The sequence below is a fragment of the Leptonychotes weddellii genome, chromosome 5 (genome assembly GCF_054177405.1).
Source record: "Leptonychotes weddellii isolate Sample4059 chromosome 5, ASM5417740v2, whole genome shotgun sequence".
NCBI classification, from domain to species: domain Eukaryota; kingdom Metazoa; phylum Chordata; class Mammalia; order Carnivora; family Phocidae; genus Leptonychotes; species Leptonychotes weddellii.
Window position 1 is genome coordinate 106,227,160 of NC_138373.1, and position 16,057 is coordinate 106,243,216.

General features: G+C 34.4%; 1 protein-coding gene across 1 annotated transcript; it reads right to left on the bottom strand.

Moving 5' to 3' along the window:
- Nucleotides 1-9,025: 9,025 nt before the first annotated feature.
- On the bottom strand, nt 9,026-9,967 carry LOC102742148 (olfactory receptor 6C76). Its single transcript, XM_006728784.2, has one exon. The coding sequence runs from the start codon at nt 9,965-9,967 to the stop codon at nt 9,026-9,028; it is 942 nt and encodes a 313-aa protein (XP_006728847.2).
- Nucleotides 9,968-16,057: the final 6,090 nt, after the last annotated feature.

Below are 16,057 nucleotides of genomic sequence, written 5' to 3' on the forward strand. Positions count from 1 at the left end.
TACCCTCCCCAGTGTCTATCACCCAGTCACCCCATCCCTCCCACCCCACCCCCCACTCCAGCAACCCTCAGTTTGTTTCCTGCGATTAAGAATTCCTCATATCAGTGAGATCATATGATACATGTCTTTCTCTGGCAGACATAATTTTTATTCTGCCTACAGACAATGTTTGATAAGACCATGGTTACATGGATGACTCAAAAACATTTCACTCGACTAAAAACCATGGCTCTAATAATTTCTGCTGTGAAGTATCTGCCCCTGAGAATTTGAAATATGTATTAAAAGGGACCCATCTGAAAATATTTTAAGACATAAACTAAGGTTTGAAGGCCTGGTTAAGAAATGTTGCTTTTGGTCAATTATAATAGAAATTACAGTAGTTGGGGGATGAGATGACTGTTTAGAAATCTGGAAAAACCTTGTATGGTTACATATTTGTTGCTTTAGGAGTTATGGTTTGATGATGGTAGATTAGGGCTCATGATTAATACATTTGTCATGATTAAGAAAGAAAGCTCCTACATTAAAGGAAGGAGAAAATGCCCTTGTTGCAAAATGCTTGAATAAATAAAGCTAATCTGTCTTTATTATATATATGTATATATAATAAATATATTTATTTGTTTTATTATACCAGCATAGCTTCTATGGCTTTCTTTCCCTAATTTTCTTTTCTTTTTAATTTTTTATTATGTTCTGTTAGCTACCATATAGTACATCATTAGTTTTTGATGTAGTGTTCAATGATTCAATAGTTGCATATAACACCCAGTGCTCATCACCACACGTGCCCTCCTTAATACCCATCACCCGGGTACCCCATCCTCCCACCCCCCTCCCCTGAATCCCTCAGTTTGTTTCCCAGAGTCCATAGTCTCTCATGGTTTGTCTCCCTCTCTGATTCTTTCCCTACTTTTCATTTTATATTTTAATTAAGGCAAGTATTTGTTTTTTAAATTATTCTTCTTTTTAATATTTTTCACACAATAAAGATTTATTATTAGGGTTTATGTTGTGGGAGACAATATATTATATGAATAGGTTCTTTTTTAAAGATTTTATTTATTTATTTGAGAGAGAGAGAGTGCGTGAGGCTGCGCATGACGGGGAGAGGGGCAGAGGGAGAAGCAGGCTCTCCGCCGAGCAGGGAGCCCGATGCGGGGCTCAATCCCAAGACCTGGGATCATGACCAGAGCCAAAGGCAGACGCTTAGCCAACTTAGCCACCCAGGCACCCTGGAATAGGTTCTTATCAGGCCAGTAAGTATTCAAATTTTTGGTCTGGGGAATAGAAAGAGGATAAATAGTGAATTTAAGATTTATAAAAACTATGATTTTATACATTGGATTTTAAATAATAAGAACAAATCATATCATGCATGTAATATTGTGCAACTTCAAAAAGTTTAGTCCTAGATATTTTTAAATTTTCTTTTCATCCCTTTATCTTATCTTTTTTTAATGTATGTAGTACATTGACATATGTAATATATCTAATATTTTTGCATTTAGAAAGGGCTTGATCTTAAATATATCTTATAACAAGTCCTCTTTTTTTACAGATGAATCTCTTAGATTTTTCAAACATATAATCATGAGTATATTATAACAATTTTTCCATGGATTCACCAGTGGGATTTACAATACCATAGAGTTGTATTATTGCATAATTTTTAAATAAGACTTATTTTTAAAAAATCTACCATGCATACAAAACAGTGTATCATTGTAGAGGTATCCACAAGCTAGGTTAAGGAACGGAACACTACCTGTACCTTAGAAACCTCCTGTTTGTCCATCTCTGATCACATTCCTCTTTATCCGTAATAGATGAATTCAAGGGCCACTGAGTTTCTGTTTGTACTCTTTATTCTGCTCTTTGTTTGAGGAGGTTGCCCAGAATACACTGCATGAACAAGCTCCTTTTTCTGTGGATTTGATTTTGGGTTCGGCCATTGAGAGCCCCTTATAATATCATCATCAACTATTATATCAAGATTATGCTATTCTCATTTTTTACAATGTGTAGATACTCCTATAGCTATGCCCTGGAAATGTCTGTGTAGAACCGGTATACATTTCCTAAATATTTACTAATTCCACAGCTCATATTTATGCTGTACATTCTATGAATTGTGACAAATGTATAATGACATGTATGCAGCACATACAGAATAATTTCTCTGGCATAAAAATCCCCTATGATCCATCAATTCATTGCTTCCTTCCTCTCTCTCCTAGCCCCTGGTAACCTCTGATCTTTTTGCTATATCCATAGTTTGCCTTTTCCAGAATGTTATGTAGTTGGAATCATACAGTATGTATGTAGCCTTTTCAGATTGTCCTCTTTCACTTAGTAATAATGTGTTTAAGGTTTCTCCATGATAGCTCATTTCTTCTTAGTGGTGATAAATATTCTATTGTCTAGATGCACCACACTTTATCAATTCACCTACTGAAAGATATCTTAGTTGTTTCTATGTTTTGGCAATTATGAATAAAGCTGCTATAAACATTAGTGTATAGAGTTTTGTGTGAATGTTAAGTTTTCAATCATTTGGGTAAATACTAAGGAGTACAATTGCTGGGCTGTATGGGTAAGAGTATGTTTTGTTTTCTAAGAAATTGCCAAGCTCTTTTCCAAAGGGGCTCTACCATTTTGCATTTGTACCAGCAAGAAATGAGATTTTCTGTTTATACACATCCTTAGCAGCATTTGGTAGTGTCAATGTTTGGATTTTAACCTTTTATATATATTTTGGATTTTAACCTTTTTAACAGGCTTTTAGCAGCACCCCATTTTTGTTGTAATTTCTAATTCCTTAGTGATGTATGATATCGAACGTCTTTTTATGTGCTTATATGCCATCTGTGTATCCCTTTTGGCGAAGTGTCTGTTCAGATCATTGACCATTGTTTAATTGAGTTGTGCATTTTCTTATTGTTGAATTTCAGTATCAGCAGATGTCCCAATGGAAAACTAACCTTAAATGATGGCAACCTTAATCTGAGGAACAATATTGATAGTGTTCCAATTATTAACTGTACTTTTAACTCAGAGTATACAGGTTGATATAAACCACTTAGTCCAGCGCTGTCAGAAATGGAATACATATTTATTTAGTTCAACTTTTTTTGGACTTTATTCTTAGAAAAAGCTAAATTCCAATATAGTTAGATGCCACTTTCTTAACCTATTAGTTGACTTTCTTATCCTTCCCTGGTGAAACTGCACTCAGTGTCTTCTGAAATTCACACGCATAACTTGCTTGTGGCAAATGGTATGGTACTGAAGAGATTATGGAGAAATGGTATGTTTTTCAGAATCCTGATGGAAGAACACAGTAAGATAAAGGGGAACAGAAGTTAGGTTCAGTAATGTAATGCCCTTTTAATTTGTTGCTGTTTTTATTTTATTTATTTATTTATTTAAAAGATTTTATTTATTTATTTGAGAGAGAGAATGAGAGAGAGAGAGCACATGAGAGGGGGGAGGGTCAGAGGGAGAAGCAGACTCCCTGCCGAGCAGGGAGCCCGATGCGGGACTCCATCCCGGGACTCCAGGATCATGACTTGAGCCGAAGGCAGTCTCTTAACCAACTGAGCCACCCAGGCGTCGCTGTTGCTGTTTTTATTTAGCAGTTTTCCTTTAACAGAATAAATCATTTTTCTCACACCCTACTTACATGGCTGTGAAAAGTCACAAAACAAGTAAATAATATTCCACCAACCAATGCTTAAGCATATCGACAAAATAAAAACAAATTAATGAAGCCTGAGGTTCTAAAACATTGAAGCCTGGAGCCATAATGTGGAGAGTTGTAGAACTTGAAAGCAGAGATAAATAAAAATGAAGAAAAGACACACTGAGGAGATTTTTAACATACCATGTGTTCAAGGAGTAGAAACACTGAGAAATCTCCAGTGAAAACATTTGGGCCTAGATATTTCTTTGGGGAAGTTTTATTTTATTTTTAATTATGAGTTCAATTTACCTAATAATTACAAAGATATTAAAATTATTTATTTCCTATTGGGTAAGCTATGACAGTTTGTGTGTTTTGAAGAATTGGTCTACTGCATCTGTCAAATTTGTGTGCATTGATTTGTCCATAATATTCCCATATTATCACTTTGATGTCTGAGATCAAAGTGTAGAGATCACTTTGTCTCTAGTGATATGCCTCGTTTCATTTTGATATTGGTAATTTGAGCCTTTCCTTTACTTCTCTATCTCTCTTTCATTCTTACTAGATGCTTGCCAATTTTATTGCTCTTTACAAAATAACAGCTTTTTTGTTTCATTGATTTTCTCTATTGTTTTTCTGGTTTTCATTTATTGTACTTCTGCCTTTCTCTTTATTCTTTCTTTCTGTCTGCCTGCTTTGAGTTTATTTGCTCCACTTTTTTGTGTTGAACCAGGAAAGCTTAGATTATTGATTCAAGACTTTTCCTGTTTTCTTTTTTTATTTATATATTATTCTTTAAATTTATGTATGTGTGTATGTATGTATGTATGTATTTAAATGTTTCAAGTTTTTATTTAAATTCCCATTAGTTAACATATAGTGTAATATTGGTTTCGGGAGTAGAATTTAGTGATTCATTACTTACATATAACACCCAGTGCTCATCATAACAAGTGCCCTCCTTAATACCCATCACCCATTTAGCCCATCCCGCACCTGCCTCCCCACTTTTCTGTTTTCTAATGTAAGTATTTTGTGCTATAAACTCTTCTCTCAGCACCGCTTTTGCACTATCCCAAATTTTTTGATATTTTGTATTTTCATTTTAGAGTTTTCATATAATTTTTCTGTCCCACCCTCTTTCTCTTCTTCAGAGATGAGGATGACAAGAATGTGAGATATTTTGTTATTGTCCCAGGGGTCCCTCAGGCTCTGTTTATTATTATTGTTATGCTTATTAATATTCAGTTTATTTTCTCCCTAATTCAGATTGTAAATGTATGTTGTTCTTTTGTCAAGTTCACTGAATCTTTTCTCTGTGGCTTCCATTCTTATGTTGAGCCTGTCCATTGAATTTGTTTCTATAACTAAATCTTTCATGCATATTCTTCTCTGAGCCTACCTGGCTTTTTTCACACCAGCTCACAACACCTTAGTCTTTCTAGACATCTTTGTTTTTTCTACCTTATATCTTCAGATCTTCACACTTTTTACTTTTGTGAGAGCTTCATGAATTGTTTGGGAAGGAAGACAGCTGTCGGTATTTGCTCACCATCTTATCAGAACTTCCTCAAATTTTCAATGTCCATCTTTGGAGTAATTTCAGTTTTAGCATCACCAGAAAAAAATCTTTAAGGCACTTCTTTTCCCTCATCTGATTAATACTTTTAATTTATTGTGTTCCCATTTGTTGTTTTCATAAAATGCTCAAATAAATCCAACTCAATTTTTTAAAATTTGAACCTTCTCAAAGTATTTTTTAATTTCAGTTATTTTTTTCATTCATAAAAATTCCAGTTGATTGTTCTTTATGTCTTTTATTCTTTGCTGGGGTCTTTCTTTCTTCTTTCTTTTTCTTTCTTTCTTTCTTCTTTTCTTTTCTTTTTCTCTCTTGACTTTCTAATTTTTCTTTTCTGCAAGTGTTCATAATTGTTCGTTGAAGTACTTTTATGATAGTTGCTTTATAGGTAATTCTAACACCTCTTTCATTGCAGTGTTGATTTCAATTGATTGTCTTTTTCATTTAATTTAAGATTTCCCTGGTTATTAGTACTACAGGTGATTTTTTAATTGAAATCTGGACAGATTTGTCATTATGTTAGGAGTTTCTGGATCTTACTTAGACTTTCTGTTGTAGCTGGCTTCCTCTGAGACTGGTCCAGAAGTAGAAGGCAAGTACTCAGCCTTGTTACCGCCAGATGTGGGTCCCCTACTTGGCCCCTTTCACATCAAGGTGAAGGGGGGACTCCTCATTACAGCTGGTCAGAATAGGATTTTTAGGTGCCCACTGACTTTTGCTGGTAGGAAGGAGAAGAGGATACTTCCAATTTTTGAACCCTGATTTTGATATGCATTCAGATATCCATGTAGAAATGTAGATGGGATGCTTGCATGTTGGCAGCTCCAGACATGCTCTATAGGAAAGATGGCTATGGGGGTAATCTTCATATCTGGTTTATCATTAGGACAATTATATCTTAGATGATTTTATGTAGCAAGGATGGTGTTTTTTCTTAGCATGCTTTTTTGAGGTTGTAGGCCAAAAAATGTTTGGATAAATCCACTACTCAAACCACTTAAACACGTCAAAATTTAGGAAGTCAGATATTTAGGCCTTGGCTGCATGATAGGAGTGGGTTAATTATTGGTTTAGATGTCGTTATCTCAGAATGTAATATTAAGCTCTGTGATAAAATTTTAAAAGGGGGGATACAGAGAATGAGAGAACAAAATACTATCAACAGTTACTTACAGAAGACAAATAGTTACTGGTAAACTTGGGAATGAAAGCAAAATGAGAGAAAAGAGAGGAAGAGTATGGGTCTTTAAATCCAGGGATGAAGAGTGTTCTAAAAAAGAGAGATTATATGATAAAATAATACCAAATATTTATTGGGCTCCTGAAATAAACACTTTAAATGACTTAATTTATCCTTGTCAAACAAATAAAAAATCAATCAAATAAAAAATGTGACTTATGGATTATTCACCCAATTTGACAATTAATAAAACCAAGACACTGAGTGGTTAAATAAAGTTGGTACAAGTCATTTAAAGGGAGTTAAGCATATCATAAAAACACACACAAAATATCCAAAGTCAGAATTTAGCAGTATTGATTTAGTGTAACCTAGTAGAAATACATTTGGTCTACAGCATTTAGACTTGTCACAGATGCTTTTAGGTGAAGGGATGATTCATCACGTATCTTTATGTCTAGGTAAAAAGAAAAAGACAAACAAAGGAAAAAAGAACAATGATATTTATTATCTATATCATCCTGTTTTTCTCAGTGTCTTAGTATGCTGATGATAAGAGTGTGGCTTCTTCCCATAAGGCATCTGGCAGTCCCAGGAACTACTAACCGTTTTTAAGTGATTACATTTATATTGTGCTATCTATATATTTGACTCTCTTGTGATTACACTTGGTAGCGTCCAAATCTGATCAAATATGTCACTTGGACAAGGCAAACAGTTGACCATTCACCAGAAGGATGCCACTGTTTAAAGAGTGTTGATATGCATCCTTGGGTGGCCTTTATCTTGTGCGGGCCCCTGCATCTTCAGTTATGTGTGCTTTCCATACAACCAAATAGGCCAAATGAAGATGACTAATATAAATTAGATGGTATTTTCTTTGCCTAAGAACGATTTCCCTCTCATTTTTAAGCAAGAGGAGATGGCTTATTTTTTATGTGCATTAGGCAACACTATAATCCCACATACTACAGTAGGTGAATCTTATCAAAATTAGACTGAGACAACTTAGAGAAAAAAACAATACTATTGGCTAAGATATTGTATGGTTATATAATTATAAACCACAGTCTTGGATAAAGGTCCCTAGAGAGCTTCATTACCAAGCCAAATGATGCTAGTTGTCTGTAAAATGTTTTATAGGAAGATGATTATATGCTATTGTCTTTCCTTTAAGTAATAACTCCAGTTAGAAAAGTTCTTCACTCATGAAATTTGTTCTTAATGGCATAGCTTATTAATTGATTCTTGTTATTTAAGCACTCATACAATGAATTGCTTTAAAGACAAAAGAAAAAAACTACTAAAGTTTATTCTAGCTCTTATTGCTTTGCTGTCATAATGACAAACATGTAATTCAAGTTTTCTATTTTATATTGAAATTGTGAGTTAAATTTCTTGATCAATATAAGAAATAATGTCCCCCTACTCTACATTGTTTGACTCTTAATTTAATGTTTGTTTGTATATCTGCTATCCCTCTATCCTGTAAGTTTCCTCTATGGATCATTTAAAAAAAATCATTAAAACAGTACACACACACGCACACACATAGGGGCGCCTGAGTGGCTCAGATGGTTAAATGTCTGCCTTCGGCTCAGGTGATGATCTCCAGGTCCTGGAATCGAGCCCTGTGTCAGGCTCCCGGCTCAGTGGGGAGTCTGCTTCTGCCTCTCTCCCCTGCTCATGCTCTCTCTCTGTCTCAAGTGAATAAATAAAAAAAATAAAATCTTAAAAAAAACCCAAAATGCAATACATATATACATATGTATATAATTTAATAACTAAAAAATACTAATGCCATATGCTTTTTGAATAGATTATGCAGTGATAAATATCAACACAGTATATATGAAGCACATACATTTATGTAAGAAGTGATTTAGTCATTTCTTTGTGTTATATCATGGGAAAAATACTACAAATCATTCCATAATGATTTTGTGCTTAAATTCATATGAGGAGAACTTGTAATATAAGAACATTGAATCCAAAATAGCATAAATAATTGTATTCCTGAGAATTGATAAAAGTAAGGAGAGAGAAGAAATAAAACAACAAATTATTTATTGGTTTTCTGGTAAAAGTGTTGTGTGTATAGTGTTAACCTTAAAACAAAATAGTTGGTTATTTTACCAGAAAAAAAATAAGTTTATTTGGGAATAACGCATGACAGAGAATTACAGTTCGGGTCATGAATGCTATAGGCAAATCCAACAAAGAAGAATGTTATTTTATGGAGAAGAAGGTAGAAGCTGGGAGAAGTTGTTTTGAACAAAATTCATTTGAGAAAAGCAAGAATTTAGGGTGATGATGATTTCTTATTGGCTGAGTTGCAGGGGTAGTTAATTTATTGTAGGAGATGCAATGTACATCTTTCCCTGTTGGGACCTGTAATTAATGATTCTTTTCTGCCCTCCATTCTTCTGGTGAGGTCTGTAATTGACAGTTCTTCCTGTAATTGACATTGAGTGGTATGGCTCCCCACTTTCAGCTTCCTCTTCTAGCATCCCAAGTCCACTTCAATGAGGTTTCCCGCTTTTAATTTTCACAATATTTTTGTTATAAATTATGGTCAGATCAATGTTTTTGAAAAAAGTGTCTTTCTTACAACATCCTTAAATGCTTGTTTCACCTGCTGGTTCCTCAAAGTGTAAATAAATGGATTCAGCATAGGAGCAACAGAGGTATTGAGCATAGCTATACCTTTTGTCAAAGCAACCCCTTTCTTTGCTGATGTTTTCACATACATGAAGATGCAGCTTCCATAAGAGATAGTGACAACTATCATATGGGAGGAGCAAGTTGAGAAGGGCTTTTTTCTTTGTTGACCTGAAGGGATTTTCAGAATTGTTCTAAAGATGTAAGAGTAGGAGAGGATTACTAACATCAAAGTGGACCTAAGAGTAAGCACAGCTAAAACAAAGCTCATGAGCTCTAGAGTACTCGTGTCTGTGCGAGAGATTTGCAGTAAAGGAGCAGAATCACAGGTGAAGTGGTCAATGACATTGGAGTCACAGAAATCCAGCTGCAGGCCCATGGCCAGTGGTGGGAAGATTACCAAGAAACCAGCCAGCCAAGAGCTGACTACAAGCTGGTAGCAGATCTCGTTACTCATGATGCTTGTATAATGTAGAGGCTTGCAGATAGCCACGTAATGATCATAGGACATACAGGCCAGAAGAAAAAACTCCGTTGAGCCCAGAAAGATAAAGAAAAACAGCTGAGCTGCACAAGCATTGTAGGAAATAGATTTGTCTCCAGTTAGGATGCTGATCAAAAATCTAGGATTACAGACAGAAGTAAATGAAATTTCTAAGAAGGAGAAATTCCTCAGGAAAAAATACATAGGGGTCTTCGGGTGGGAATCCATCAAGGTAAGAATGATGATGGTGAGATTTCCAGTAACACTCAGTATGTATGTGAGAAATAGAAAGAAGGAAATTACAACCTGTATTTCTGGATTATCAGTCAGACCCAGGAGGATGAAGTTGGTCACTGATGTTCTATTTTTCATTTCTGGTGGTTGATTTTTCACAAATCTTACTGACAAAATTAATACAGACAATAATAAATCAGTTAGACAAATCTAACTATCTGCCCCTATTTTTAAAAATAAGATTGTAAAAAAATTAAAAAAAATAAAATAATGATTGTATTTCCACAAAAAGTACCTGGGGGCTTAAAATTTTTTCCTTCTATAATTACATTCCTCATTTCCCCCACTTCTATTATATATCTTATGGGCATATCTTCTGTGTTTAATATCAGTCTTATTACTCGAATAATGTCCTCTGATTCTTTGCTATATGTTCATACTCTGCCTCCATTTTTACAAATGTTACATGGGAACTGTATTGATTGAACATGAGCTCTTCTCATGCTTCACTTTTTTCCCCCCTAAAATATAGAGGACATTATGTTTTTCTTATGTCATCTTTTCTGAGCATAAAATTCCTACTGCTGACGGAAATTAGTGATCAACCCAACCCTAATTAACACTTTCTAGTGAAAATTCTGAGTGTTCTTTTGGGGAAGTAGTGAATACTACCTCTATTAGTTGATTTATTGCTATTTTCATTGTAAAAATTCAGAGACCAAATCATTCTAATGTTGCATTATGAACTTTTATTTGTATTAAACAATAGTTTATATAAGTAGTACCCATATTTTTTCAAGCCATTATACATTCTATTTCCAGATACACATTGAGCCTTTGGATTCCTATCTTTATTCTTGATTCTTTAAAAAATAGTGTCTTTCTAAACCAAGAAACATACTCTTAACTATAGAGAACAATCTGATGGTTACAAGAGGGGAGGTGGAAGGGAAGATGGGTGAAATAGGTGATGGGGATTAAGGAGTGCACGTGTTATGATGAGCACTGGCTGATGTATGGAATTGTTGGATTACTGTATTGCACACCTGAAAATAATATGGCAATGTATGTTAACTATATTAAAATTAAAATTTTAAAGAAAAGTATCTCTGTATGAAAACTTAACTTAGTGATTTTCACTTTATTATTTCAAGATTCATAATAAAATAACTTTTAAAAATCTAGTTAATAGTTGAACGTCAAAAAATATGTTCACAAAATATTGTTAATGAAGTTCAGCAGTACTCATATCTAGAAATTAGATACAAACACCTTACATATATTATTTAGAACTATTTGGACGCCCACACCAGGAATATCCATTAAGTCTTTCTAAAGTATAAATGTATCAATATTAAGAAAAGTATGCCATGTTTCACATATTTCAGTTAATTGGTAAAAATTACCATTTAAAATACTTTTACATTTCAATTTATTGCACTCTTGAATATATATATATAAGGTAGTATATTATATATATTGAGATAGAGAAACACACCAAAGGGTAATCACTGGTATATAATGAATAGAATAGAAGCTGAAACATCAGATAAATATAAACTGAGAATACTTACATATTATCAAAAGATTGATGGTTAGTGTGGAATATTGAATGCAAACTGATGTACTTAATTATGTTAAATCAAAAGACAAGTGGTAGGCTAATGCTTCATGGAAAAATACCTTTTTTCCCTGTCTTCCCACAAAGCTGTATATTTCCTCACAAAAACCTTGATGTTTCATCTCAAAATATTTAAAGGAATAATTTTCTCATGTTTTTCCCCACCATTGTCCCAAATCTGGAATCCTGAAATATCCCACCTGACATCTTACTAGCAAATCTTTAGATAAAAGTCATAAAAGAAAAACAGCCTAGAATTATTTTTTGATAAGTTATTCTGATATTTCACAGATGACCATTTCCATTTATTTTCCTGAGGAAAAAAGTAAACCTAGCACTTTTAATGTGTTTTGCTACAGAAATATTTGGAAAACATTCTTCGAGATAAATTCTTAATGACTTTTGGGAAAATAGTAATAGGGTACTGATGAATCATGCACAAGATCAACTTTGGTGAGTATATTTTAATTGGCTTATTATAGGACCCGTGTCCCAGGAGAAGTCTAAGGAAATTATCCAGCAGGATGATGACCAGGTATTTGGGGAAGGAGGGAACCTTCACAAAAAACCCAACATTTTCTAATGTTCATATTCCTATGACCTGTTGTCATTGATAACAAAAATGTTATCATTTTTAACACTGTGGGGAATCAGTTTACAGTATGAAAGGCAAACTGGTAGAGACTATTGAGGAAAAAACACTTAGTTCCACTGCTTAAAAAATAATTTTAGAATTATTGAAGACTTTTGAGATACCATTCCAACTAAAATTTCCTTAGGGAATATTTCTTTTAGTTGAGCTAAATAAGTAGTTTACATATAGGGGCATCTGGGTGGCTCAGTTGGTTAAGGGTCCGACTCTTGATATCATTTCAGGTCTTGATTTCAGGGTCGTGAGTTTAAGCCCTTTGTTGGGGTCCATGCTGGGTGTGGAGCTTACTTAAAATAAAATAAAAATAAATAAATAACTAGTTTACATATAAAATTAGAAGCAACTCAAATTTCACATTTATGCTTCTATGTTATTTTCAACATGTTAGTATAAAACCCAAGATATATTTTATTATATAACGTGCACCAAAGCTATTCTTTGTTAATGAGCAAATTAGGCACAGTTCATTCCACTGTGAATAAATATAACACTAAAAAAAACTTCTTTGAAATAGTATCTTCTTGTTAAAACGTACTATATAAACGAAAACTAGGATATTTAAATTACTTTTGTATAACCAATAATAGTACTTCACAGAGATTTAGTTAATAATTGAATTATTAGAGACTTTATTATTATTGTAGAGACAAGTATAATTTAAGAAAAATCACAACATGGATATTTTCAATTTAAAGGAGTTGTTTTCATGTGATATATATAATTTTAAGCATTTTATACCTAATTAGGAAATCTTATTTTAAGCAATAGTTAACCATTTGATATTAGCATAAACATTTCCAGTGTCAATTTTAATGGCTGAATATGGTTTCAGTTTATGGATATGCCATGAGGAATCCTTCTTTGCTGAGCAATTAAAATTTTCCCAGGGGGCGCCTGGGTGGCTCATTCAATTGAGCGTTGGACTCTTGGCTTCCACTCAAGTCGTAATCTCATGGGTCATGGGATTGAGACCCATGTCAGGCTCCATAGTCAGCAGGGAGTCTGCTTGAAGATTCTCTCCCTCTACCACTTCCCCTGCTCTCTCTCTCTCTCTAAAAATAAATAAATAAAATCTTTGAAAAATTTTTTTTACCAGTATAAGTAATATTAGAAGGCATAGACACACATATACAGTTCAGCATGTTGTCCTATTACCTTTTGAGAGTTGTTTCCACAAGAGGAAACATTTAAAAATTTAAGAGAGTAGATCTCATGTTAGGTGTTCTTACCACAGTTTTGAAAAGGGGGCCCTTTTGCGTTTTCCTCTGGGAAGCTCTACAAACAACTGTACTACAGGGGAGAGGGAGGAAGCACCAAAGTATTTGGAACCCAGGCTGTGCACCCTCAAGCAGCCCCAGGATTTATCTGGGAAACCTTGAGGTATAAGCAGCAGTAAGCAGGGGTGTCAGGGGCCTGAAGACTTTCAGCAAAAGTCATTTCTGGATGTCTGCCAAGGAGTGCATATCAGGGGATTGAGAACAAGGATGAGACCCAAGAGAAAGGATGTGTGTGATTAGTTTAGGATGAGGATTGGCTGTCAGAAAATATTTTATGGTGATAGGGAGAGGGATTTCTCAGCTTGGGGGAATATACATACCAAGAATCTCCTTGCTGGGTTTGATATTGTATGTGCTCCCATAAAGTGCTCCTAGTTTTTGGCACGCATGCTTTGTTTGGAGAGCATAAATTAGTTTAGGAACCATGACCAGGAAAGGAACAGGCAGGTAGGCAGCATGGTGTATGGAAAGTTAACCGAATTGGAATGTAGATCTCAATTTGTTTCAATCCACTGAGTCACCTTGGAGAATTCCCTTCCCTTTCTGGGTTTCACTTTTTTCATCTCACAAGTGAGAAAGTTTACTATATCAGGGGTACAAATAAATCTCATCCCATAGGTCAACTCTTATGGTATTGGCACCAAGTTGAGAAGCATTCTGAAGTCATATCCTCACTCTTTGAGAAATAATTATGCCACTTATTTGCAGTGATTTGCTGTAGCCATGGGAAAGGGAGGTTAGTGGCATGTCTCTTTCATTTGCTACCCCCGCAGAATACATCTGTAGTCCCCTCTACGTGGAAAATTCTATTATTCTAAACATTTTAATAGTTACCCTGATGCTTGAGGTTAGAAAATTATTTTTAACCCTTCTCAATCATTTTATGTGATACCCCATACCAATCTTTTACAGAAATAGAGAACTACAGAATCTGTTTTTAGGTATCAAAACTAAAAACATGTATAAAGCACAGAGCCTAGTCATTCAATTTTTTAAGGTTTTCAGTTCCTTCCACTGTGTGCTCTGGTAAGTAAACTTGGCCATACACTAATAAAGTACACACACACACACACACACACACACACACACACTTTACATGAATGGCTTATTCATCTAAGGTTCATGCACCTAACGATATTAATAAAATGTTGGGAATTTCTGAAAGCACAGCACTTAGAACTTTGTATGTTTTTTCAGCAATTCCCTCCATAGTTAAAATACATTTTCAGATTATCTGTTGCTTTATGAATATTTGCTAATTAATACTATATTCTACCAATTTAAAAATAGGAGTTTTTTTTTTTATAATTGCTCATAGTACCATAAATGCATTAGTATCATGTAAGTATACAGTTTTACTCTTTTGTCAATACTTGGAGTATTACAATCTTAAAATATTTATGTTTGTCTCACGTTTTTATTTATTTATTTTTTTAAGATTTTTTATTTATTTATTTATTTATTTGAGACAGAGAGAATGAGAGACAGCATGAGAGGGAGGAGGGTGAGAGGGAGAAGCAGACCCCCTGCCGAGCAGGGAGCCCGACGCGGGACTCGATCCCGGGACTCCAGGATCATGACCCGAGCCGAAGGCAGTCGCCTAACCAACTGAGCCACCCAGGCGCCCTGTCTCACGTTTTTATATTAGAATTGCAGAAGATTTTTTTTAGTAATTTTAATTTGTATCAACCTTACAGTTTATTTTTATTAAGTTCCTTATCTTTATTTTCTTTGTTTTTCCACATATTGAATTATTTTTATTTTTTTATTTTTCAGGGTCCTGAATTTCATGTAATTCCAATATTTTTTTCCTACTAATTAAATAACATGAGACTTAGAATGATTGTTCGAAAACAGCAAAGGCAAGTGTTTGTCTTTGAACTCCCCTTATTTATCAGAGTACCAATAAAATTGTTTTCTCTGATCTTTATGGCATGTTAAATAGGTGTGTACAAATCCTGGATTGATTTTCAGTAACTTCATGGACTGATTTTTATGATTTCCCACCTCTGTTTTCTGATTATATGATATATCAAATAATTGATTAAGGTCACTGCATGTGGTGTAAAAACAGGCATTCCTAATATCTCAGTTTATAGCACTCATGGGAGAAATCACCCTCCCCATCAGCTGCAGCCTCTCAAAATTCCAGTTTGTTGTTTAACCGGAGCTGTATAATCTGAAAAGACATGGACAAATATTTCCGATGGAGCAGATTTGGTGGAAAAGTAACCTGACAGCTTGAAATAAATCATTTTCACAGTTGAAGATAACTGTTTATCAGCTATGTTTTCCCTATGCAGATTTTGAATATCTGATTCAATAGCATAAGGGAAGAAGAGTGGGCAGGAGACAGAGTTCATTGCTAGAAGTAATCATAAAGCATAGTTTTCTAATCCCTGAATTTAGGTTCCATTCCATCCATTAACTGTGGATTGCTGTGCATTGTATTTCTGATCATTTCTTTTCAAGTAGAATTTGAATTGGTTATCTAGATCTTGCTACTTTTGAAAGGGAAAAACAATGTCTGTTTAGAGTCATATCTCATGGTCTCCCTATGTTTGACGTGTGTGACACAGATGACTGTATGGACCTGGGAAAACTACAGAAAAGACAAAAAGTAGAGAATATAGAAAAATGCATTTGAATGAAGAAAAATGAAATAAAAAAGGGCTCTA

Excerpts from the sequence above, each read along its gene's own strand:
- LOC102742148 (XM_006728784.2), bottom strand. The coding sequence starts at position 9,967 with ATGAAAAATAGAACATCAGTGACCAACTTCATCCTCCTGGGTCTGACT.